The following is a 25,590-nucleotide window of genomic DNA, read 5'->3' on the forward strand; positions in this document are numbered from 1 at the left end:
GGGTTACAGAAGTATTCTAAACATACACATTACTACAGACTATTCTGTTTTTGACAGATTCCATTTTTTGTGTGTTCTTTGCTTATTTTGATGAATCTATGGCTAGTATCGGAGGTTATGAACCATAGAGAAGTTGGAATACAGTAGGTTTAACACCAATATCAATAAAAAATGAGTTCATTACAGTAACTTAACTGGTGGTTTGTTTTCTTATACTAACGCAGCTCATGAGATTTTCTGTTTAAATTTTGTGTTGTGAAGTTTTCAAGTTTTGGGTAAAGATTTGATGGATTATGGAATAAGGAGTGGCAAGAGCCTGAGCTTGGGGATGCCTAAGGCACCCCAAGGTAAAATTAAAGTACAACCAAAAGCCTAAGCTTGGGGATGCCCCGGAAGGCATCCCCTCTTTCGTCTTCATCCATCGATAACTTTACTTGAGGCTATATTTTTATTCACCACATGATATGTGTTTTTCTTGGAGCGTCTTGTATGATTTGAGTCTTTGATTTTTAGTTTGCCACAATCATCCTTGATGTACACACCTTTTGGGAGAGACACACATGAATTGGAATTTATTAGAATACTCTATGTGCTTTAGTTATATCTTTTGAGCTAGATAATTTTGCTCTGGTGCTTCACTTATATCTTTTTAGAGCATGGTGGTGGTTTTATTTTATAGAAATTATTGATCTCTCATGCTTCACTTATATTATTTTTAGAGTCTTTTAGAACAGCATGGTAATTTTCTCTTCTTATGAAATTAGTATTAATATGATAGGCATTCAAGATTGGTATAATAAAAACTTTCATAAAAGTGCATTGAATACTAGGAGAAGTTTGATACTTGATAATTGTTTTGAGATATAAAGGTGGTGATATTAGAGTTGTGCTAGTTGAGTAGTTGTGAATTTGAGAAATGCTTGTGTTGAAGATTGCAAGTCCTGTAGCATGCGTGTATGGTAACCGTTGTGTAACAAATTTGAAACATGAGGTGTTCTTTGATTGTCTTCCTTATGAGTGGCGGTCGGGGACGAGCGATGGTCTTCTCCTACCAATCTATCCCCCTATGAGCATGCGCGTAATGCTTGGTTTTTGATGACTTTTAGATTTTTGCAATAAGTATGTGAGTTCTTTATGACTAATGTTGAGTCCATGGATTATACGCACTCTCACCTTTCCATCATTGCTAGCCTCTTCGGTACCGTGCATTGCCCTTTCTCACCTTGAGAGTTGGTGCAAACTTCGCCGGTGCATCCAAACCCCGTGATATGATACGCCCTGTCACACATACACCTCCTTATATCTTCCTCAAAACAGTCACCATACCTACCTATTATGGCATTTCCATAGCCATTCTGAGATATATTGCCATGCAACTTTCCACCGCTACGTTTATTATGACACGCTTCATCATTGTCATATTACCATGCATGATCATGTAGTTGACATCGTATTTGTGGCCAAGCCACCATGCATAATTTCATACATGTCACTCTTGATTCATTGCCCATCCCGGTACACTGCCGGAGGCATTCATATAGAGTCATAGTTTGTTCTAGTATCGAGTTGTAAATAAATAGAAGTGTGATGATCATCATTAATAGAGCATTGTCCCGAAAAAAGAAGAAATGCCAAAAAAGGGGGCCAAATTAAAAAAAGAAAAAAAAAGTCCAAAGAAAAAAAGGGACAATGCTACTATCCTTTTTCCACACTTGTGCTTCAAAGTAGCACCATGATCTTCATGATAGAGAGTCTCTTATATTGTCACTTTCATATACTAGTGGGAATTTTTCATTATAGAACTTGGCTTGTATATTCCAACAATGGGCTTCCTCAAATGCCCTAGGTCTTCGTGAGCAAGCAAGTTGGATGCACACCCACTTAATTTCTTTTGTTGAGCTTTCATACATTTATAGCTCTAGTGCATCCGTTGCATGGCAATCCCTACTCCTCGCATTGACATCAATTGATGGGCATCTCCATAGCCCGTTGAATAGCCGCGTCAATGTGAGACTTTCTCCTTTTTTGTCTTATCCACACAACCCCCATCATTATATTCTATTCCACCCATAGTGCTATGTCCATGGCTCACGCTCATGTATTGCGTGAAAGTTGAAAAAAGTTTGAGATTACTAAAGTATGAAACAATTGCTTGGCTTGTCATCGGGGTTGTGCATGATGAGAGCATTTTTGTGTGATGAAAATGAAGCATAGCCAAAGTATATGATTTTGTAGGGATAAGCTTTCTTTGGCCATGTTATTTTGAGAAGACATAATTGCTTAGTTAGTATGCTTGAAGTATTATTATTTTTATAACAATATTAAACTTTTGTCTTGAATTTATGGATATGAATATTCTTGACACAATAAAGAGGATTACATGGATAAATATGTTAGGTAGCATTCCACATCAAAAACTTTTTTTTTATCATTTACCTACTCGAGGACGAGCAGGAATTAACCTTGGGGGTGCTTGATACGTCTCCAACGTATCTATAATTTTTTATTGTTCCATGCTATTATATTATCAACCTTGGATGTTTTATACGCATTTATATTCTATTTTATATGATTTTTGGGACTAACCTATTAACCTAGACCCCAGTGCTAGTTTCTATTTTTCCTTGTTTTTGAGTTTTACAGAAAAGGAACACCAAACGGAGTCCAATTGATGTGCCAATTTTTGATGATTTTTTATGGACCAAAAGAAGCCCCCGAAGTAAAATAGTTGGGCCAGAAGAGTCCCATGCCGTCCATGAGATAGGAGGGCGAGCCTAGGGGGTAGGGCGCGCCCTCCACCCTGGTGGACGACTCGGAGACCCCCTGACATGAGACCGATGCTAAAAATTCCTATAAATACAGAAACCTGCAGAAAATAACCTAGATCGGGAGTTCTGCCGCCGCAAGCCTCTGTAGTCACCAAAAACCAATCTAGACCTGTTCCGGCACCCTGCCGAAGGGGTAATCCCTCTCCGGTGGCCATCTTCATCATCCCGGCACTCTCCATGATGAGGAGGTTGTAGTTCACCCTCGGGGCTGAGGGTATGTACCAGTAGCTATGTGTTTGATCTCTCTCTCTCTCTCGTGTTCTTGACTCGGCATGATCTTGATGTATCGTGATCTTTGCTATTATAGTTGGATATTATGATGTTTCTCCCCCTCTATCTCCTTGTGATGAATTGAGTTTTCCCTTTGAAGTTATCTTATCGGATTGAGTCTTTAAGGATTTGAGAACACTTGATGTATGTCTTGCATGTGCTTATCTGTGGTGACAATGGGATATCATGTGATCCACTTGATGTATGTTTTGGTGATCAACTTGCGAGTTCCGTGACCTCGTGAACTTATGCATAGGGGTTGGCACACGTTTTCGTCTTGACTCTCTGGTAGAAACTTTGGGGCACTCTTTGAAGTTCTTTGTGTTGGTTGAATAGATGAATCTGAGATTGTGTGATGCATATCGTATAATCATAACCACGGATACTTGAGGTGACATTGGAGTATATAGGTGACATAGGGTTTTGATTGATTTGTGTCTTAAGGTGTTATTCTAGTACGAACTCTATGATAGATTGAACAGAAAGAATACCTTCGTGTTATTTTACTACGGACTCTTGAATAGATCAATCAGAAAGAATAACTTTGAGGTGGTTTCGTACCTTACAATAATCTCTTCGTTTGTTCTCCGCTATTAGTGACTTTGGAGTGACTCTTTGTTGCATGTTAACGGATTGTTATATGACCCAATTATGTTATTATTGTTGAGAGAACGTGCACTAGTGAAAGTATGAACCCTAGGCCTTGTTTCAACGCATTGCAATACCGTTTACACTCACTTTTATTATTAGTTACCTTGCTGTTATTATATTTTCAGATTACAAAAACCTATATCTACAATCCATATTGCACTTGTATCACCATCTCTTCGCCGATCTAGTACACCTATACAATTTACCATTGTATTGGGTGTGTTGGGGACACAAGAGACTCTTTGTTATTTGGTTGCAGGGTTGCTTGAGAGAGACCATCTTCAACCTATGCCTCCCACTGATTGATAAACCTTAGGTCATCCACTTGAGGGAAATTTGCTACTGTCCTACAAACATCTGCACTTAGAGGCCCAAGAACGTCTACAAGAAGAAGGTTGTGTAGTAGACATCAGGGGCGCGCGCCTCCACCTGGCTGCCTCCTCCTCTCTTCCAGTAAGGCCCATGAAGGCCCATTAACCCCCCGGTACTCCAGAAAATGCCCGAACCTATCTGAAACCTTTCCGGTGTCCAAACATAACCTTCCAATATATCAATCTTATTGTCTCGACCATTTAGAGACTCCTCGTCATGTCCGTGATCACATCCGAGACTCTGAACAACCTTCGATACATCAAATCACATAACTCACAATACATATCATCATCGAACATTAAGCGTGCGAACCCTACGGGTTCAAGAACTTTGTAGACATGACCGAGACTCATCTCCGGTCAATAACCAATAGCGGAACCTGGATGCTCATATTGGTTCCTACATATTCTACGCGGATCTTTATCGGTCAAACCGCACAACAAGATATGTTGTTTCCTTTGTCATCGGTATGTTACTTGCCCGAGATTTCATCGTCGGTATCATCATAACTAGTTCAATCTCGTTACCGGAAAGTCTCTTTACTCGTTCCGTAATGCATCATCCCCCAACTAACTCATTAGTCACATTGCTTGCAAAGCTTATAGTGATGTGCAATACCGAGAGGGCCCAGAGATACCTCTCCGTCAATCGGACTGACAAATCCTAATCTCGATATATGCCAACTCAACAAACACCATCGGAGACACCTGTAGAGCATCTTTATAATCACCCAGTTATGTTGTGACGTTTGATAGCACACTAAGTGTTCCTCTGGTATTCGAGAGTTGCATAATCTCGTAGTCATAGGAACATGTATAAGTCATGAAGAAAGCAATAGCAATAAACTAAACGATCATAGTGCTAAGCTAACGGATGGGTCTTGTCCATCACATCATTCTCTAATGATGTGATCCCATTCGTCAAATGACAACACATGTTTATACCTAGGAAACTTACCCATATTTGATTAACGAGCTAGTCAAGTAGAGGCATACTAGGGACACTTTGTTTGTCTATGTATTCACACATGTACTAAGTTTGCGGTTAATACAATTCTAGCATGAATAATAAACATTTATCATGGTATAAGGAAATATAAATAACAACTTTATTATTGCCTCTAGGGCATATTTCCTTCAGGAATAAGGTTCTCCATGTCTACCCCCCGTTCTGGTGGTGCATCTACCATCTTCGATGGGCATGTGGGATGTGTCTCCGGTGGATCTGCCTTCGGTGGATTTGCTCGGATCTATTCGTCATTTGTCATGTTCATGTGTCTTCATGTTGGATCCTTCCGATCTACGCTACACTTCATCGGCGGCGGTTGCTGTTTTGAAGTGTTGTTGGTCATATGGGGCCTTAACACGACGACTTTCCAACTATCTACTACAACAAGTTTTGCCTGGTTTCGGTGAGGGAAGGGCAATGACGGAGGTACATCTTTGGCTCGCTTAAGTGCTTGTAGTCGTCGCTAGGTTGTCTATGAATATGAATGTAATTTTTATTATTTCTAGTGTTCATTGTACTGTCATGACTGAAGATGAATAGATCAGATGTTTTCTCGGAAAAAAAGAAATCAGCAAGTTTGATGTCACAAATTAAAATCACCTAGCTTAAGGGTCAATGAAAAAACTCACTAGCTTACCTTAACAAAGCCCAACAAAATGTCCTTGTTTGATCTTCCAGTATTTTTGCATTTTGGTGTCATGTTTTTTTACTTTTTAGTTTTATATTCCTCTTTTATATATTTTCTCATGGAGTTTATAATACTTTTAATTTGTTTATATTTATATGTTACCCTTTATTTTATTTTAATTAGCTTTCTTGAGTTCCACCGATGCTTGGGTAATGTTTTGATGCAGTTTTATGATATTTTTTGAGAGATAAAAAATTGATCACATGTGTGTACATACATTTTAACTCCGCCTATGTTGTTTCAACATAGCCGGTCCCAAGCCCGGGTAAAGGAGGAGGGTTTTGATAGGCTTGGCGAGGCAACGTAAAAACTCAGCCACTGTTATGGAGATGAAACCCAAAAGATTTTCGTCGGGGAGTAACCCTCTCAGCGACGCGCCACATCGGAACTCGGGTGTGTTGAACATTAAAACCCCGATTATAGGGAAGGAGAAAGAAGATTTTTGGGCACCTGGTGCCATACACATGGTCACTTGAACATGATTCGTAGCACATTCTGAAATTTCTAACTCTAGTTGAACATGAAACATTTCAACATAATTATATAATATTAGGAAAGACCAGCACTACTACGGACATACTACTTGAGTAGATCATCACAGAACATGATGCCTACGGTACTCATACAACTTGAAGTCATCATCGTTGTCATCGTCGTCATCGAGGTTGCTCGCCTCTGGTGGTCGTTGGAGGGGCCTGCCTCGTGCTCATTGCCAGTAGACAATTTCACGTCCTCCTTACCTCATAGAAGCCCTCCCTCTTGAGCTCATCAAACATCTCATCAACCTCGTCGACAATTTTTTTATCCATCTCTCCCCCTTCATGCGCTCCTTGTCCCTCTCGGCAAAGAATGCAAGCTCCGGTTTCATGAGGTCTAGATGCACAATTTTCTTTGGATGCTCTGTACATTGACATCCATTCAACACACACATGCAAGCATCCAATGGTGAACACAGCTAGCTCCAGTAGTTGACGGTACAGAGACGACCTCCAAGTTCCCGTAATTGACTTCGGCATGTATATCCGCGGGTGCCATAGCTGATGGAAAAATTCCAAACCACGTTTTTGCCAGCACCAGGGATCGTCTACTTGTTCATGTCACACATGGCAAAAATCCACGAAATGGTGCATAAGCGTTGCTACTGGTTGTGCTTATCCTGTGGTCAAGTAACCATGCATGCATGAAGAACTGATTAGTTGGATGATGGACAATCAAGTGGGCTTGGATAAGCGCTCATTTTATCATGAGCATGCAACTTGCTCGATTGGTCGACCGATCCCCTTGGGCCGGCTTAACAAGTGGTCGCTAGTCTGCCTGATGGCAAGCAAGATTTGGAATCGAAGTAAACGATGACTCCGCCGATGTAATTGAATGAACTTACTTGAGCGCTTACTTGCCGCTGCATGCAGTAGGCATCCATTCATTATAATTAAGAATCTTTGACAATATGCCATCAGCTCCGCTATTGGTTTGGAAAGAGCTTCCGACCAAGAATATATTGGTGGTATGGACTTGTTAGCAAAGTCGGAGTGGGGCCATAAATTAATTAGCGCCTTAATTAGTGCTTGTGGACTTGGATACATCACGTAGCCATTACTACCCGTTTCACCATTTGTTTAGGGCGGACTCAATGTATCTGAAGTTGTATGTTCTATAATACTGAATCAATACACTATTAATTATATATATATATAAAGATATAGTATATCTCTCATTTCTTGTTAATTAAGCTTTATATGGGCATTTTTGCTAGGTCACACATCTCCAATATAGTGGACATCATTAATTGCACCGGGGTAACCTTTATGTCGGGGGTGCAACATATGCTCTCTCGTTTTCTTGCAAGGTCGCCTTAACTAGCCTCACCTCCATCTTTCATATCATTGCCTTTATTTTCCATGCGCGTCCCAGCAAGTGACTCCGTCATCACTGGGTAACAATGAATGAAGATATTTAGTATGAGAATTCAGAAGCCCGCATCTAGATTTCTTTAAATAGGAAACCTTCTCTTTTCTCCTCCACAAAAAAAGATCTCACGCTTTCCTCATCCTCCCGTCAGCGCCGCCACCAGTCGACCCATTCTCCGATGGCCTTTGGGCCATGGAGGTGCGGAGGACCTCGGCCCCTCGCCGACGGGAGGGAAACTGTTCTCGTTCTTGTTTGGTTCAACTTCTTAGTTGGGTCTGTGTAGCGGCGGCTGATAACCCACAAGTATAGGGGATCAATTGTAGCCTCTTTCGATAAGTAAGAGTGTCGAACCCAATGAGGAGCTAAAGGTAGAACAAATATTCCCTCAAGTTCTATTGACCACCGATACAAGTCTACGCACGCTTATCATTCGCCTTACCTAGAACAAGTATGAAACTAGAAGTACTTTGTATGAAACAAGAAAGTTATTTGTCCCTAGACAATCGATAACTAGACCGGTAATCATTATTGCAATTTTATTTGAGGGAGAGGCATAAGCTAACATACTTTCTCTTCTCGGATCATATGCACTTATGATTGGAACTCTAGCAAGCATCCGCAACTACTAAAGATCATTAAGGTAAAACTCAACCATAGCCTTATAAGGCATCAAGTCCTCTTTACTCCCATAAGCAAACAACTACTTACTCGGGTCTGTGCTTCTGTCACTCACGCCACCCACCATAAGCAAATCATAAACATATTGCGAACCCTACAGCGGGGATCCCTCACGCTTGCGCGACACGGAGAGCACCATAGGACAACACCACTAATAAAACATGCAACACAAACCAATCACGATCATCAATTAAGCCATAGGAAAAAACGGATCTACTCAAACATCATAGGATAGCCATACATCATTGGGAAATAATATATAGTGTTGAGCACCATGTTTAAGTATAGATTACAGAGGGTAAAAGAGAGGTTACACCACTACATAGAGGGGGGAAGAGTTGTTGATGACGGCGGTGAAGTTGTTGGTCTAGATCGTTGTCGTGATGATGGCCCTGGCGGTGTTCCGGCGCCATCGGGAGAGAGGGGGAGAGAGCCCCCCTTCTTCTTCTTCTTCCTTGACCTCCCCCCTAGATGGGAGAAGGGTTTCCCCTCTGGTCCATGTCCTCCATGGCGGCGGAGGGGCGAGAACCCCTCCGAGATTGGATCTATCTCTCTGTTTCCTTCTGTTTCTCGCTCCCTGATTCTGCCCTTTCACAGTTTCTTAAATTTCGGGAGATCCGTAACTCCAATTGGGCTGAAATTTTGGTACGTTTTTATCCGAATATTTGCTTTCTTGCGCCGAAAGAAGGGCACCAACCGCCTTACGGAGTGGCCACGAGGGCCCAGGGCGCGCCCCTCACCCTCGTGGGCCCCTCGGGCATCGTCTCGCGTTGATTCCACTTCCCAAAATTCACATATATTCCAAAACAAATCTCCGTAAGTTTTTATCCCGTTTGGACTCCGTTTGATATGGATTTTCTATGAAACAAAAAACATGCAACAAACAGGAACTGGCACTGGGCACTGGATCAATATGTTAGTCCCACAAATAGTATAAAAAGTTGCCAAAATATGTAAAAGTTGTAGAATATTGGCATGGAACAATCAAAAATTATAGATACGACAGAGACGTATTAGCATCCCCAAACTTAATTCCTACTCGTCCTCGTGTATGTAAATGAAAAAAAGATAATTTTTGATGTGGAATGCTACCTAGCATAATCTTGATCATGTAATCTAATCATGGCATGAATATTAAGACACGAGTGATTCAAAGCAATAGTCTATCATTTGACATTAAGCCAACAATACTTCAAGGATACTAATAAAGCAATCACGTCTTTTCAAAATAACATGGCCAAAGAAAGTTATCCCTACAAAATCATATGGTTTGGCTATGCTCCATATTCAGCACACAAAATATTCAAATCATGCACAATCCCGATGACAAGCCAAGCAATTGTTTCATAATTTTGATGTTCTCAAACCTTTTCAACTTTCACGCAATACATGAGCGTGAGTCATGGATATAGCACGATACGTGGAATAGAATATGATGATGGAGGTTGTGTCGAGAAGACAAAAAAGGGAGAATGTCTCACATCGACGCGGCTACTAAACGGGCTATGGAGATGCCCATCAATTGATGTCAATGCGAGGAGTAGGGATTGCCATGCAACAGATGCACTAGAGCTATAAATGTATGAAAGCTCAAACTGAAACTAAGTGGGTGTGCATCCAACTTGCATGCTCATGAAGACCTAGGTCACTTGAGGAAGCCCATCGTTGGAATATACAAGCCAAGTTCTATAATGAAAATTCCCACTCATATATGAAAGTGATAACTCAAGAGACTCTATATGAAGAACATGGTGCTACTCTGAAGCACGAGTGTGGTAAAAGCATAGTATCATTGTCCCTTCTCTCTTGTCTCTCATTTTTTTCTTTTTTTTTCTTTTTTTGTAGGCTTCTTTGGCCTCTCTCTCTCTCTCTGGGGCTTCTCTGGCCACTTTTATTTTGATAACCTCACATGGGACAATGTTCTAATAATGATGATCATCACACTTTTATTTACTTACAACTCAATATTACAACTCGATACTAGAACAAAGATATGACTCTATATCAATGCCTCCGGCGGTGTATCGGGATGTGCAATGATCTAGCGTAGCAATAAAATCAAGAAACGGACAAGCTATGAAAACATCATGCTAGCTATCTTATGATCATTCAAAGCAATATGACAATAAATGCTCAAGTCATGTATATGATTATGATGGAAGTTGCATGGCAATATATCTCGGAATGGCTATGGAAATGCCATGATAGGTAGGTATGGTGGATGTTTTGAGGAAGATATAAGGAGGCTTATGTGTGACAGAGCGTATCATATCACGGGGTTTGGATGCACAGGCGAAGTTTGCACCAACTCTCGAGGTGAGAAAGGGCAATGCATGGTACCGAAGAGGCTAGCAATGATGGAAGGGTGAGAGTGCATTTAATCTATGGACTGAACATTAGTCATAAAGAACTCAAATACTTATTGCAAAAGTCTATAAGCTATCGAAACAAAGTATTAGACGCATGCCCCTAGGGGGATAGATTGGTAGGAAAATACCATCGCTCGTCCCCGACCGCCACTCATAAGGAAGACAATCAATAAATAAATCATGCTCCGACTTCGTTACATAATAGTTCACCATACGTGCATGCTACGGGAATCACAAACTTCAACACAAGTATTTATACAATCCACAATTACCCACTAGCATGACTCTAATATCACCATATTTATATCACAAAACTATTGCAAGGAATCAAACATATCATATTCAGTGATCTACAAGTTTTATGTAGGATTTTATGACTAACCATGTGAATGACCAATTCCTGTCAACTCCCTAAATAGATATAAGTGAAGCAAGAGAGTTTAATTTTTTCTAAAAAAGATATGCCCACGCTCTAACAAATATAAGTGAAGCAAAAGAGCATTCTACAAATGGTTGTTTTCTATGTGTAGCGAAATAGACAATCCAAACTTCAAATGATATAAACGAAGCACATGAAGCATTCTATAAAGCCATACTCAAAAGATATAAGTGAAGTGCAAAGAGCATCCTATAAATCAACCATGGACTATCTCATACCAGCATGGTGCATCAAATGAAAATGAAAACTAAATGCAAAAGACGCTCCAAGAATTGCACATATCACATGAACGAAACGAAACCGAAAACATATCGATACTTGTTGAAGAAAGATGGGATGCCTTCCGGGGCATCCCCAAGCTTAGACGCTTGAGTCTCCTTGAATATTTACTTGGGGTGCCTTGGGCATCCCCAAGCTTGAGATCTTGCCTCCCCTCCTTCTCCTCATATCGAGACCTCCTCGATCCTTGATCACTTCATCCGCGCAAAACTCAATAGAAAGTTCGGTAAAATCCGTTAGTATAATAAAGCAAATCACTACTCTAAGTACTATTGCAAACAAATTCATATTTTGTTTTTTCATTGTAGCTACTGTAATATAACTTTTCCATGGCTTAATCCACTGATAGAAATCGATAGTTTCATCAAAACAGCAAACAATGCATCAGAAATAGAATCTGTCTTAAACATGACAGTTTGTAGTTATCTGAACATTCACCATACTTCTGGTACTCCAAAAATTCTGAAACAATTAGGAAAAATAAACAATTTGTATAAAAAAGACAGTACAGAAAGTTTCAGAACCGTTTGACGTTCCAGTAAAAAATGTAAAATCGTGCACTACAGCCAAAGTTTCTGTTTTGCACCGCACAAACCAACAAGCAATGTAAACATCCTAAAGGCAAATCTTGGCACATTACTTTTATAATACAATGGAATTTTACAAGGGGATAATTATTGTTGTTGGAAAGTTTCTGTAATCAAGATTCACAAAGTTTCCGTGAGCATGAACAAAGTTCAAGGAGCTCCCTCACTTCAACAATGCTTGTCTCTCTCACTTTCACTTTCCTTTTTGAAAAGTTTTGGGTGCCCCTCTTCATTTTTTTTGTTTTGAAACTCTATAAAAGCACTCAATAGAAATAAATGACTCTCTAAAACATCCGGGTTGTCTCCTTGGTAGTGCTTTCTTTAAAGCCATTAAGCTAGGCATAAGGTGCTCAAGTAATGAATCCACCCAGATCCCAAGGTATATCAAAGCCAATTTGAATTAGCAATGATTTGGCATTTAGCAGTGAGCACAAAGCAACATATATCAAGCAATGATGAAGTCTAACTCTCTTCCTATGCATTGGCATGTCATACAAGAACAATTCATGCACATCGAGTAAAGGCCAATGCATAGCATACGAAGCTTCTTGCAATTTTATCGTGTTGGAAACATAGAGAGGCGGAGATGTAGTTCCTCTCTCATAATAATTGCAAGTAGGAGCAGCAAGCACATGCATATTATATTCATCAAAATTATCATGTGCAACGGTAAAAGGCCACCCATCAATATAATCCTTAATAAGTGCAAACTTCTCCGATATAGTGTAGTTTGGAGAATTCAAAAGGATAATAGGACTATCATGTGTGGGTGCAATAGCAACAATTTCATGTTTATCATAAGGAAAAATAGCAGGTTCATCTCCATAAGCATAATTCATATTGGCATCTGGGCCACCATAATAGCAAGCATCAAGTTCATCAAAAACGGATATTTCAAACGAAATAACGGGATCATAGCAATTATCATGGCATTCATCCTTCGGTAAGAATGAAGGGACATTAAATAATGTATGAGTTGGAGAGTTACTCTCATTAGAAGGTGGGCACAGGTAGCTAATCCGATCTTCCTCCTTTTGTTCTTCGCTCCCCTCATCATCTTTTTCATCCAATGAGCTCACAGTTTCATCAATTTTTTCTTCCATAGACTCCTGCAAAATATTAGTCTCTTCTCGGACGGCGGAGACTTTCTCAATAAATTCATCAATATCATAATTGTATTTATAATTCTCATAGCAATATTTAAGGATAGCTAAATTTTCAGGTCTGTAAACTGAATCATCAAAATCTTCAAACTCTTTAAACAAATGTTCAATTCCACAAGCACCCTTAAAAGCAACAAATTCTTCTATTTGTTCCACATCATAGTAATCATATATGCCATTAGCATAAGAAGCTAAGGTTTCATTATCATTAAATTTGCATGAAAAGGGAAGGTGTGGAGCCCTCATCCTAGAGCAACAAGTATAATCATATCTCAAGCATAGTTGCCGAGCATACCAATGCAACATATAAATTTGATCCCATAATAGTTTCCCTTTTCGAGTCAAGCGATAATCCCTAAAGTATTCACGTTGACCCAACGTGTCTCCCATTATATAATTGAATGGGGTTTTCTCGGGATTATTAAAGTAGTGCATAATTTCTTTCACATAATGAGCATTGAGGGTTTTAGGAGGTTCCCCATCTCCATGAGTAGCAAGTAAACCTATTTTTTTGGTATTTCATGTTCCATATCCATAAGTAAAGATAGAGAACAACTTAGAACAGCAAATAAAATTCACTTAGTGATAAAGCAAACAAGCACACACGAGAATATTCACCCCATGCTATTGCTCCCCAGCAACGGCGCCAGAAAAAGGTCTTGATAACCCACAAGTATAGGGGATCAATTGTAGCCTCTTTCGATAAGTAAGAGTGTCGAACCCAATGATGAGCTAAAGGTAGAACAAATATTCCCTCAAGTTCTATTGACCACCAATACAACTCTACGCACGCTTAATGTTCGCCTTACTTAGAACAAGTATGAAACTAGAAGTACTTTGTAGGTGGTGTAGGCTAGGTTTGCAAGATAATAAAGATCATGTAAATAAAGATAGGGGCTGTTTAGATAAAGGCACAACTAAATTAGTTTCAGTAGAGAGCTTTTTGTCACGAGAAAGTTATTTCTGCCTAGACAATCGATAACTAGACCGGTAATCATTATTGCAATTTTATTTAAGGGAGAGGCATAAGCTAACATACTTCCTCTTCTTGGATCATATGCATTTATGATTGGAACTCTAGCAAGCACCCGAGACTACTAAAGATCATTAAGGTAAAACCCAATCATAGCATTATAAGGCGTCAAGTCCTCTTTACTCCCATACGCAAACAACCTACTTACTCGGACATGTGCTTCTATCACTCATGCCATCCACCATAAGAAAATCATGAACATATTGCAAACCCTACAGCAGGGATCCCTCACGCTTGCGCAACACTGAGAGCACCATAGGACAACACCAATAATAAAACATGCAGCTCAAACCAATCACGATCATCAATTAACCCATAGGACAAAACGGATCTACTCAAACATCATAGGATAGTCATACATCATTGGGAAATAATAAATAGCGTTGAGCACCATGTTCAAGTAGAGATTACATCGGGTAAAAGAGGGGTTACACCGCTGCATAGAGGGTGGAAGAGTTGGTGATGACGGAGGTGAAGTTTTTGGTGTACATCGTTATCACGATGATGGCCCCGGTGGTGTTCCGGCGCCACCGGGAGAGAGGGGGAGAGAGCCCCCCTTCTTCTTCTTCTTCTTCCTTGATCTCCCCCCTAGATGGGAGAAGGGTTTCCCCTCTGGTCCATGGTCTCCATGGCGGCGAATGGGCGAGAGCCCCTCTGAGATTGGATCTCTCTCTGTGTTTCCTTCTGTTTCCGCGCTCCTTGATTCTGCCCTTTCACCGTTTCTTAAATTCCTAGAGATCCGTAAGTCCGATTGGGCTGAAATTTTGAAACAATTTTTATCCGGATATTGGCTTTATTGCGGTGAAAGAAGGGCACCAACCGCCCTACGGAGTGGCCACGGGGGCCCAGGGCGCGCCCCTCACCCTCGTGGGCCCCTCGGGCATCGTCTCGCGTTGATTCCACTTCCCAAAATTCATATGTATTGCAAAAAAGTCTCCGTAAGTTTTTATCCCGTTTGGACTCCGTTTGATATGGATTTTCTGCGAAACAAAAAACATGCAACAAACAGGAACTGGCATTGTGCACTGGATCAATATGTTAGTCCCACAAATAGTATAAAAAGTTGCCAAAAGCATGTAAAAGTTGTATAATATTGGCATGGAATAATCAACAATTATAGATACGACGGAGATGTATCAGCGGCGATATCCCTCATTAGAAATAATGTCTCCCACGTTCTATCCCTGTCCCGATGGTGCGTCTAGCGTCATTAGAGGGAGTGTGGAGGTGTGTCTCTGTCGGATCTCGTGGGATTCGGTCGGTGCTGGTCCTCGGTGCATCTGTTTGGATCCGGTCTTCATTCGTGTTTGTGGCGTTTACACATTTGATCCTTTCGATCTACGACTTTCTTCATCAGTGATGGTTGCTGCTCTGGTGCGCTAATTCTATGGGGCTTTAGCATGATGAATTCCCGACTATCTACTACAATAAGGTTTGACTGGCTCCAGCGAGGGAGGGGCAATGACGGCGGCACGCCTTCGGCTCGCTCCAGCACTTGTAGTCGTCGCTAGGTGGTCCACGGATCTAGTTGTAATTTTTAGTATCCCTGGTGTTATTTGTACTGAAATAATTGAGTATGAATAGACTAGAAATTTTTCATGCCAAAAAAATATTTCTTTGAATAGACATTTCTAGCTTTACCCACAAAATTAGATGAGTGTGTGTATCAAATGATGGATGCCTACAACGCCGAAGGGACCTTCCAGGTCATCTCCCCCACCACCGGGTTAGGCTAAAGTAAGTACTGATGCAAGCTTTGACATGTCCTCATGCTCTGTAGCCTTCGGGGCAGTTGCAAGGAACTGTAGGGGACAAGTGGTAATGGCGGCTCCGATGCCTAGTGGGTGGTGTCATGCTCCTAAGGAAGTGGATGGGTCGGAGTACGGAGGGTATTAAGCTTTTCCAGAAACAAGCTACTATATCTTTGGTCATCCAGTCTGGTAGCATGTCACTCATCAATACCCTGAAGGAGGTCTAGACGATGATATCGTTTTTCTGGGATGGCAGGTACTCCCTCCGTCCCAAAATAATTGTCTCAACTTTGTACTGGCTCTAGTACAAAGTTGTATTAAGTTTGAAACACTTATTTTGGGACGGGAGGAGTAGCAAATAAGGTTGCTCGTGCTCTCGCGTAGGTAGCTGCTACGAGTGCAAACGAATCCATCTGGATCCTAGATGCACTGTCTGCTATTTTTTAGCTCCTTCTAAAGGATTGTAAATACATTATTATCAATTAATGAAACCCCTTGTTTGGGAAAAAAAGATAGTTTTGTAGAAAAATTATTCTGAGCCCCTAGACATTTCAACAAAAACTATTGGAGACTGGAGAACAAACTTTGCATCTTGAGTGGAAATCAAATTTCGGAAAGTGTAAGAACAGCCACAACTGTCAAAAACCGAGCACGCTTTCAAAAAAAATTAATACATGGCTTAATAAAAATAAGTAACGACTTTGACCCCAAAAAGGAACTTTGGACAACCATAACTTTAAAACATATGTCGACATTAAAAAAATTGAAAGCACAACATTGGAATAACAATTTCTGCCATTGTGATCGATATAAGTGAGCCAAAGTTCTAAAGCTAAGTTTCTAATCTAACAAGTGGATCATACAAAAAAATGAATGTGCAATAAAAATATGAATAAAAGAAAATTAGACCATGCACCTTCCCACCGTTCGTGACTTCATGGCACAAAGTCATGATAGGTGTGACCTAGTACGGATTGTGATGATCACCACTCTCTCAAAGCAATGTGTCGGTGACCGAGGATGTGAAGGATATTGGGGTGTGGTCTCATGATGGGGGTTCGTAGCCTTGGAACTCCCAAGAAGCACTAGCCAGCGAGAGAAATTTACGCAAAACTAAAGTGGTGTATGTGAGATATGTGTTACATGACTGACGCCATTCGTGAAACGACATGTATCATTGAAATGATAATTTTTGGTACTTAACCGTAAGTGAGCAACTTATGTTACACAACCATAAGACACGCAAAGAGTTTCAATTGCAAGTCAGTTGGCCAAAACGATGGTATATAACTTAATACATATAAATAGTGATACATTGACAATTAACATTCTTGGAATATATCACGAACACTAGTACATTTTCCACTAGAACAATGAAGCCCTTATTTGATAATATGTAAGATGATAACAAATAAATGAAAAAAGAGTCAAAGCTATCAATTTGACATAGTACAGTAGGTTGGGCTCCATTTTTTTAGATTCCTCACATGAAGGGGACTAGGGGTTGGCATTGCCATACCCAGATCCAGCACCTTTGCCTGCACCACTCCCACCATTTCTTCCTCCTCCATTGCCACCACCGTTTCCACCAGCATCTGCATTTGTACTACCTTGTCTATACCAATTGTTAGTAGCTGTAGCTGAGCCAGAACCAGTGCCACTACCAGCCCCATATCCACTAGATCCTTGATAACCACTAGCTTTCCCTCCACCACCGCCACCACCGGCACCACCAGCGCTAGTATATCCACCATAGCCACCACCATAAGGATATGAAGATCCTTGACTATATTGACTGGAACCAGAGCCAGAGCCGGACCCGCTACCATATCCAGTTCCACCATCTTGGCCACCGCCTCCGCCGCCACCTCCACCTCCACCGCTTGCATGGCTACCACTACTAGAACTCACGCCAGACCCAGTTCCACTCCCAGCACCCGAGCCACCACCACTTACAGTTCCCCCACCCTCTCCTCCTCCCGCCCCCGTTCCCGTGGCGCTTCCACTGCCGAATCTAACCACCCTTGCAGCATTGGCCAGTCCAATGCTCAAGAGGACAACATAGCCGAGGGCTACTAGCTTTGTGCCTACCATTGTGTGTGTTTTATGGAAGTGTGTACTCTTGCAAGATGAGATGAGTTCTAAGCGAAATATAAATGGATATTTATAGTGGTGCTTCCGGCCATGCATGTTGGGGGTGTTGGTGGAGTTGTTGACGAAGTCATGTCTCAACTGTAGGTGGAGGCTTAGAATAATTAGTGCCTTAATTGGTGCAGGTAAAAGTAAACGAGATGACTGACTTCTAATCGTGATCGCATCCACGTTGGGTCAATAGTTCTAAAACACATGCATGCTAGCATCCACTGATGAACACATCTAGCTCGAGGCTTGAATAGTTGACATTAGAGCAGAGGAGGCAGCAACGTGGAAGTTTCCGTAGTTGAATTTGGAGTTGGAGGGTATTGTACTAGCAGATGGCAAAAATCCAAACCACGTTCATGCCGGCACCAAGGATCATCTTGTCAAGGTAATTAAGCCTACACCACCACTGAATGCCTGTTTATGCTACTTGCATGCATGATTACCATTTTATCTTACGGTCAAATAACCATGCATGCATGCATGTTACTAATTAGCTATAGATGATTAACCGTGGGCTAGGATAGGCCAGCCGGGTTAACGACGTGGGCAAGTTGTTTTCACTGCCGATGGCAAGCAAGAGCTGGAGTCGAAGTAAACGACGACTCCGCCCATGTAATCGATCAAGTCGTTGGGTCAAGTAGCCGTGCATGAAGAAGTGATTAGCAGATGATCAAGTTCAAGTGGGATGGCAAGATCGATCCAAAACCACGTGCATGCCAGCACCGTAAGCCTATACGTATCGTACACCATATTATTTGATGCCCGGACTAGTTCAAGTTAATAGCTGAACAGGTTGTAAACCGTGATACATAGCTGCTTTTTCATGTACTGAACGAAAATCTACGGCAACGCTGCTTTATGAGCCGAGATGGTCACTGCCACGCCAAACAGCGAAGGGAAGCAGACGTTATTGCCACGCTGGCAAAATCAACAGACCCTCACCTAGCCAGATAGATAGGTCAACAATAATTTACGACAACGAGCCATCAAACCATCGCAGCCGACATTGTCGAGATGGGGAGGCTCGAGGAAACTTTATTCGCCACACAGACGGCGCTGCCGCACAACCCTTGTAAAAGCATCAAAGAGTGGAATACTAGATATCCATATGGTAGATCAGGGCTTTCCCGCACTCCCATATCAGCAGTGGAGGAGGTGGCGACCTACCACCGGACAAGAGATGGCGGCGCGATGCATCCAGAAAATCTCCTCTCCAGGGTTTGAGAGGTGAGAACGGTTCCAGAAAAACTGGTGGTGAGGTTAGTTAACTAGATGGATCATCATAATTAACTAGTTTTTTGGCCGAAAAACTCACAATCTATTCATCTTCAATTATGGCAGTACAACGAACACTATAAATAATAAGAATTATATCCAGATCCATAGACCACCTAGCGACGACTAGAAGCATTGAAGCGAGCCAAAGATGCGCCGCCGTCAACACCCCTCCCTCGCCGGAGCCAGGAAAAACTTGCAGTCGGGAAGTCGTCGTGCTAAGCCCTCATAGGAACAGTGCACTAGAACAGCAACCGCTGCCATTGTAGAGTAGCGTAGATCAGAAGGATCCAACTTGAAGACACATGAACGTAGACAAACTACGATAAGATTCGAGCAAATCCACCAAGGACAGATCCGCCAGAGACACACCTCCACACGCCCACCGACGATGCTAGACGCACGACTGGAACGGGGACTAGACGGGAAGAACCTTATCCCATCTTCAGCGAGCTGCCACCGTCTCGTTTCCCTCGGTAGGACACAAACCCTACCAAAACTCGAAGGAACATCTAAAGACGGAGCCCTCCGCCGGCAAGGATCGGGATCCACCATGCCGCCATGGCCCTAAGGCCACCGGAGACGAGACGGACCGGCGGCGGCGCAGGAGGGAGATAGCCTTTTCTTGGGGACGAGGCATAGGCAACATAATTAACTAGTTTGATGTCACAAAAAAACCAGCTAGCTTAAATTTCAGAGAAAAATCAGCCAGCTTACCTTACAAAATGCCAATAAAATACCGTTGTTTGATCTTCCAGTATTCTTGCATTTTAGTTTTATGTATTTTTTTATTTTCATTTGTATATTTGCGTTCTATCTATTTTGTTTTTCTTATGGAGTTTCTAATATTTGTATTTATTTTATATTTATACTCCCCTTTTACTTTTATTTTTATTTTGTTTTTTGAGTTGCCTTTTACCTTTTTGCAATTAGCTTTCATGTGTTCCACCGGTACACAATATTTTTATGCTGTTTTATAATTTGTTTGAGAAATAAAAAGAATTATCTCATGTTTGTGTATATATTTGAAACAAAGTACATTAACTTGAGCACAAAAGTTTTTATCATGTTTGTTCTTAAAACAATAACATTTTGATTACCATGATGGATCATCACAATTAACAAAATCAGCAAGTTATACAACACGCGCACGTAGGAGCTCAAGCAGCTGCTCCTCCGCCTCGTCTCTGGTGGCCTTAGAGCCATGGAGGCGCGGTGGATCCCGGCCCTTGTCGGTGGGAGGGCTCCGTTCTTAGATGTGTTTTCGAGTTCTGTTAGGGTTTGTGTCCTGCTCAAGAAGGCGAGAAGGCAGCGACTCCCTGAAGATGGAATAAGGTTCTCCATGCCTACCCCCCGTTCCGGTGGTGCATCTAGCATCTTCGGTGGGCGTGTGGTATGTCTCTCCGGTGGATCTGCCTTTGGTGGATTTGCTCCGATCTATTCGTCGTTTGTCTACGCTCGTGTGTCTTCATGTTGAATCCTTCCGATCTACGCTACGCTTCATCGGCGGCGGTTGCTGTTTTGAAGTGTTGTTGGTCCGATGGGGCCTTAGCACAACGACTTTCCGACTATCTACTACAACAAGATTTGCCCGGTTTGGGTGAGGCAAGGGCAATGACGGCGGTACATCTTTGGCTCGCTTCAGTGCTTGTAGTCATCGCTAGGTTGTCTATGAATCTGGATGTAATTTTTATTATTTCTAGTGTTTGTTGTACTATCATGACTGAAGATGAATAGATCAGATGTTTTCTCGCAAAAAAAAAAGAAATCAGCAAGTTTGATGTCACAAATTGAAATCAGCTAGCTTAAGGGTCAAAGAAAAAACTCACTAGCTTACCTTAACAAAGCCCAACAAAATGTCCTTGTTTGATCTTCCAGTATTTTTGCATTTTGGTTTCATGTTTTTTTAACTTTTTAGTTTTATATTCCTCTTTTATATATTTTCTCATGGAGTTTATAATACTTTTAATTTGTTTATATTTATATTTTACCTTTTATTTTATTTTAATTAGCTTTCTTAAGTTCCACCGATGCTTGGGTAATATTTTGATGCAGTTTTATGATATTTTTTGAGAAATAACAAAAATTATCAGATGTGTGTACATATATTTTGAACAGAATAAATTGATTCTGACACAACAGGCATTATCATTCTTTTTCTCGTAACAAGAACATTTTGCATGAGTTGGATAAACACATATTTTTTCCCTAAGTAGGTAACAGATTTAATGGATAGGTGAACATATTTACAAAATGTTTTTTCATGTCTACATACGGGGCAACTGATGCAAGTCTGCAAGAAGCAGATAATGTTATTCTGAATATACCCTGAGCATGGCTAACTGTATTTTCTTTTGGCAACTTGTTCTCAAGATTTTTCATCTTGTTTTTAACCTGGCATGTTCCTTCTATTCTCTCCGCTCAATTTTGATTTATTTTTTTCAAACCTTTTTCTCCCTGGTATTCCTCCTTTTGTTTTCCTTTCATTGTTTTTCAAATACACTTCCCGTTTTTCCGTCAGTTTCTACTGGGTTTTCTGACCTGAATTTCAGTTCTAGTTAACCTCCCTCCAACTTGAGCTACTAAAGTCAGGATACGAAACAAGGAACACTCGCTGGCGGATCGCGATGTACTCAGTCAGCCAGTCAATAGGTGAGCTCTGGTACAATAAAAACTGCAACCTTGCGCAGAAAATCAAAGAATTCAGTTAAAGATGCTCACGTAATTACCCTAGAAGAACTGCAAAATTGTGCGGAATATCAAAGAATTCAGTAAAGGATGCTCACGTAATTGCTCTAGAAGAAGTGCGACCTTGGGCAGGAAATCAAAAAATTCCGTTAAGGAAGCTCATGCAATTGCTCTAGAAGAGCTTCAGCTGCTCGCTGGTTTCAGATAGCAGACACACTGGGGTAAATTATTCTAGGCCTTGACTTGTATACTGAATCGACTGTAAACTGTAACGACACACTTCAAAAAAAATTTTGTCTCCAATGGGTATATTTATCACACACACGCAGATGCTAGACAGGGGCAAGTGTGCAACAGGCAATTGAGAGTTGCCTGAAACTCTGCAACACGGCCTTGCACCAGTTACAGCCAGAAAAGGAGTAACAGAATCTGAGACCTGAGCCTGACCATGATAGAGATACTCCCAAACAACAAAATGGCAAAGATGGAACTATAACAGGGCAATTCAATACCTAACCAGATGCAATGGACACACAGAAGAATGAATTGCAACAGAACATTCCACTGATAAGTTTACTACTCCCTCCATCTGAAAATACTTGTCATCAAAATGGATAAAAAGGGATGTATCTAGAACTAATATACATCTAGATACATCCCTTTTAATTCATTTTGATGACAAGTATTTCCGGACGGAGGGAGTATAATGCAACCATTCCATTCAATATAACCAGCAGTTCAATATAACCAACAGAACTCCAAGTTCATCTAATGATCAGGTGAAGCTAGCAACCGAACAAACTGAGAGGATGGTCTCCCACATTTAATCCTCAGCTACAACAATACTTAGATACAGGAAGCAGATGTAAATTGGCTAAATATTTAGTATTAAGAAAACTACTGGATGATCTTCAAGAATGAAAACCTCGATGAAAAAAAACCAAGTCAATCCTTGAGTTCAGAGAAATAGAGGCATGAGGCAAATGGATTAGCAACTATCTCAAACGCTGACCGTAATGACTTCACAATTTAAGCATCAACATGCTAGCGGCTTCAAACCAAAAAGAAATTCATACAAGTATAAATTTCATGCAACCATGAAACAGTCAGAGATTCTTGATCATAACTTGTATATACATCAAAAACAAACTAGGCGGCTCATACTTGACCCAATTCATACGCATTGCCGGTCACGGAAAAAAAAGGGCATGTCTGCCGGCTACATAGTCGAAAAGGGAACAATCTGCGACCTGAGCCTAACCATGATAATCCTTTCTTCTGCTCATCAGTACAACATTTCTTGAGATTATGTTAAGATCAAACATAACATGAAGCATTGATTCCTCAAAATGGTTAGCGGCTAAACTGAAATGATAAATATAATTCGAACCAATGCAACACAAGGGCAAAACTATAACACTATGTTTCAATATCTAACCAGATGCAATTGAATTATGACCAAGAATGAGCTGCAACAGAACATTACTTGAAAGTAGACTAATGCAATTATTTAGTGGACCCAATTCATATGTATTGTGCATGTCATAGGTAGAAAGAGAATATGGCTGGCAGTCTAAAGGGGAACCCAATCTTTACTTGAGCCTGACCGTGATAAATCTTCTGTTCATCAGTACAAGTTCCATTTCTCAAGCATATGTAAGATCGAACATCACATGAAGCATTGATTCCTTAAAGTAGTTAGCCGCTAAAGTGAAATGATAAATATAATTCCAAATGATGCAGCAAAGGCAGAACTATAGTATATGTTCCAATACTTAACAAGAATGATAATGCAATCTTTCAATTTAACTAGTGTTCCGAACTCTCATAAAAACTCAGGTGCAACTTGCTACTCGACAAGGAGGATAATCTGCCTCATTCATCCACAGCTAAAACAAAACATAGAAACAGGAAAGTCATGTATATTTGCAAAATTTTAGTGTGAACAAGACTACCGGGTAATCTCTGTAAAAGAAAACCTCGATAAAAGGAAATGCACTTCTTCAATTCAATAAACAGAGACAAGAGGCAGCTATATTGCTAACGATTGAGTACTATAAAAACCAGTATATAATACTCCCTCCGTCCCAAAATTCTTGTCTTAGATTTGTCCAAATATGCATGTATGTAGTCATGTTTTAGTGTTCGATACATCCTTATCTGGACAAATGTTAGACAGGAATTTTGGGACGGAGGGTGTATAAAGAAAAATAGCATGGCCATTCTTCGGTTCAAGAAAACATAAACATGAGTCAGGGCAATTTGCAAACATTTCAAAATGATCAACACTCACGGCAGCCCCTCCAGACCAAAAGTATATTTAGCAAGGATGTAACAATCAAAGCTTCTTGGTCAGAACTTATTATAAATCAATAGAGAAGCTAGCAGGCTCACAGCAGATTCAGTTAATACATACTGCAGCTCATGTGGATATGGATAGCTAGGCCGCTAAGCAGCACCACCACCGAAAACCAATCTAGACCCGTTCCGGCACCCTGCCGGAGGGGGGAATCCCTCTCCGGTGGCCATCTTCATCATCCCGACGCTCTCCATGATGAGGAGGGAGTAATTCACCCTCGGGGCTGAGGGTATGTACCAGTAGCTATGTGTTTGATCTCTCTCTATCTCTCTCGTGTTCTTGATTCGGCACGATCTTGATGTATCGCGAGCTTTGCTATTATAGTTGGATCTCATGATGTTTCTCCCCCTCTATCTCCTTGTGATGAATTGAGTTTTCCCTTTGAAGTTATCTTATCGGAATGAGTCTTTAAGGATTTGAGAACACTTGATGTATGTCTTGCATGTGCTTATCTGCGGTGACAATGGGATATCACGTGATCCACTTGATGTATGTTTTGGTGATCAACTTGCGAGTTTCGTGACCTCGTGAACTTATGCATAGGGGTTGGCACACGTTTTCGTCTTGACTCTCTGGTAGAAACATTGAGGCACTCTTTGAAATTCTTTGTGTTGGTTGAATAGATGAATCTGAGATTGTGTGATGCATATCGTATAATCATACCCACGGATACTTGAGGTGACATTGGAGTATCTAGGTGACATTAGGGTTTTGGTTGATTTGTGTCTTAAGGTGTTATTCTAGTATGAACTATATGATAGATTGAATGGAAAGAATACCTTCGTGTTATTTTACTACGGACTCTTGAATAGATCTATCAGAAAGAATAACTTTGAGGTGGTTTCGTACCCTACAATAATCTCTTCCTTTGTTCTCCGCTATTAGTGACTTTGGGGTGACTCTTTGTTGCATGTTGAGGGATTGTTAGATGATCCAATTATGTTATTATTGTTGAGAGAACTTGCACTAGTGAAATTATGAACCCTAGGCCTTGTTTCAACGCATTGCAATACCGTTTACGCTCACTTTTATCATTAGTTACCTTGATGTTTTTATATTTTCAGATTACAAAAACCTATATCTACCATTCATATTGCACTTG

At 40.9% G+C, this 25,590-nt stretch overlaps 1 protein-coding gene across 1 annotated transcript; it reads right to left on the minus strand.

The window, feature by feature from the left end:
* Positions 1–17,339: 17,339 nt before the first annotated feature.
* Positions 17,340–18,165, minus strand: LOC147981531 (uncharacterized). Its single transcript, XM_087514001.1, has one exon. The coding sequence runs from the start codon at positions 18,116–18,118 to the stop codon at positions 17,522–17,524; it is 597 nt and encodes a 198-aa protein (XP_087370127.1). The 5' UTR covers positions 18,119–18,165; the 3' UTR covers positions 17,340–17,521.
* Between the last annotated feature and the right edge of the window lie 7,425 nt (positions 18,166–25,590).

Source organism: Triticum urartu, chromosome 3A (genome assembly GCF_056163025.1).
Source record: "Triticum urartu cultivar PI428250 chromosome 3A, HENAU_Tu73, whole genome shotgun sequence".
NCBI lineage: Eukaryota > Viridiplantae > Streptophyta > Magnoliopsida > Poales > Poaceae > Triticum > Triticum urartu.

Excerpts from the sequence above, each read along its gene's own strand:
- LOC147981531 (XM_087514001.1), bottom strand. The coding sequence starts at position 18,118 with ATGGTAGGCACAAAGCTAGTAGCCCTCGGCTATGTTGTCCTCTTGAGC.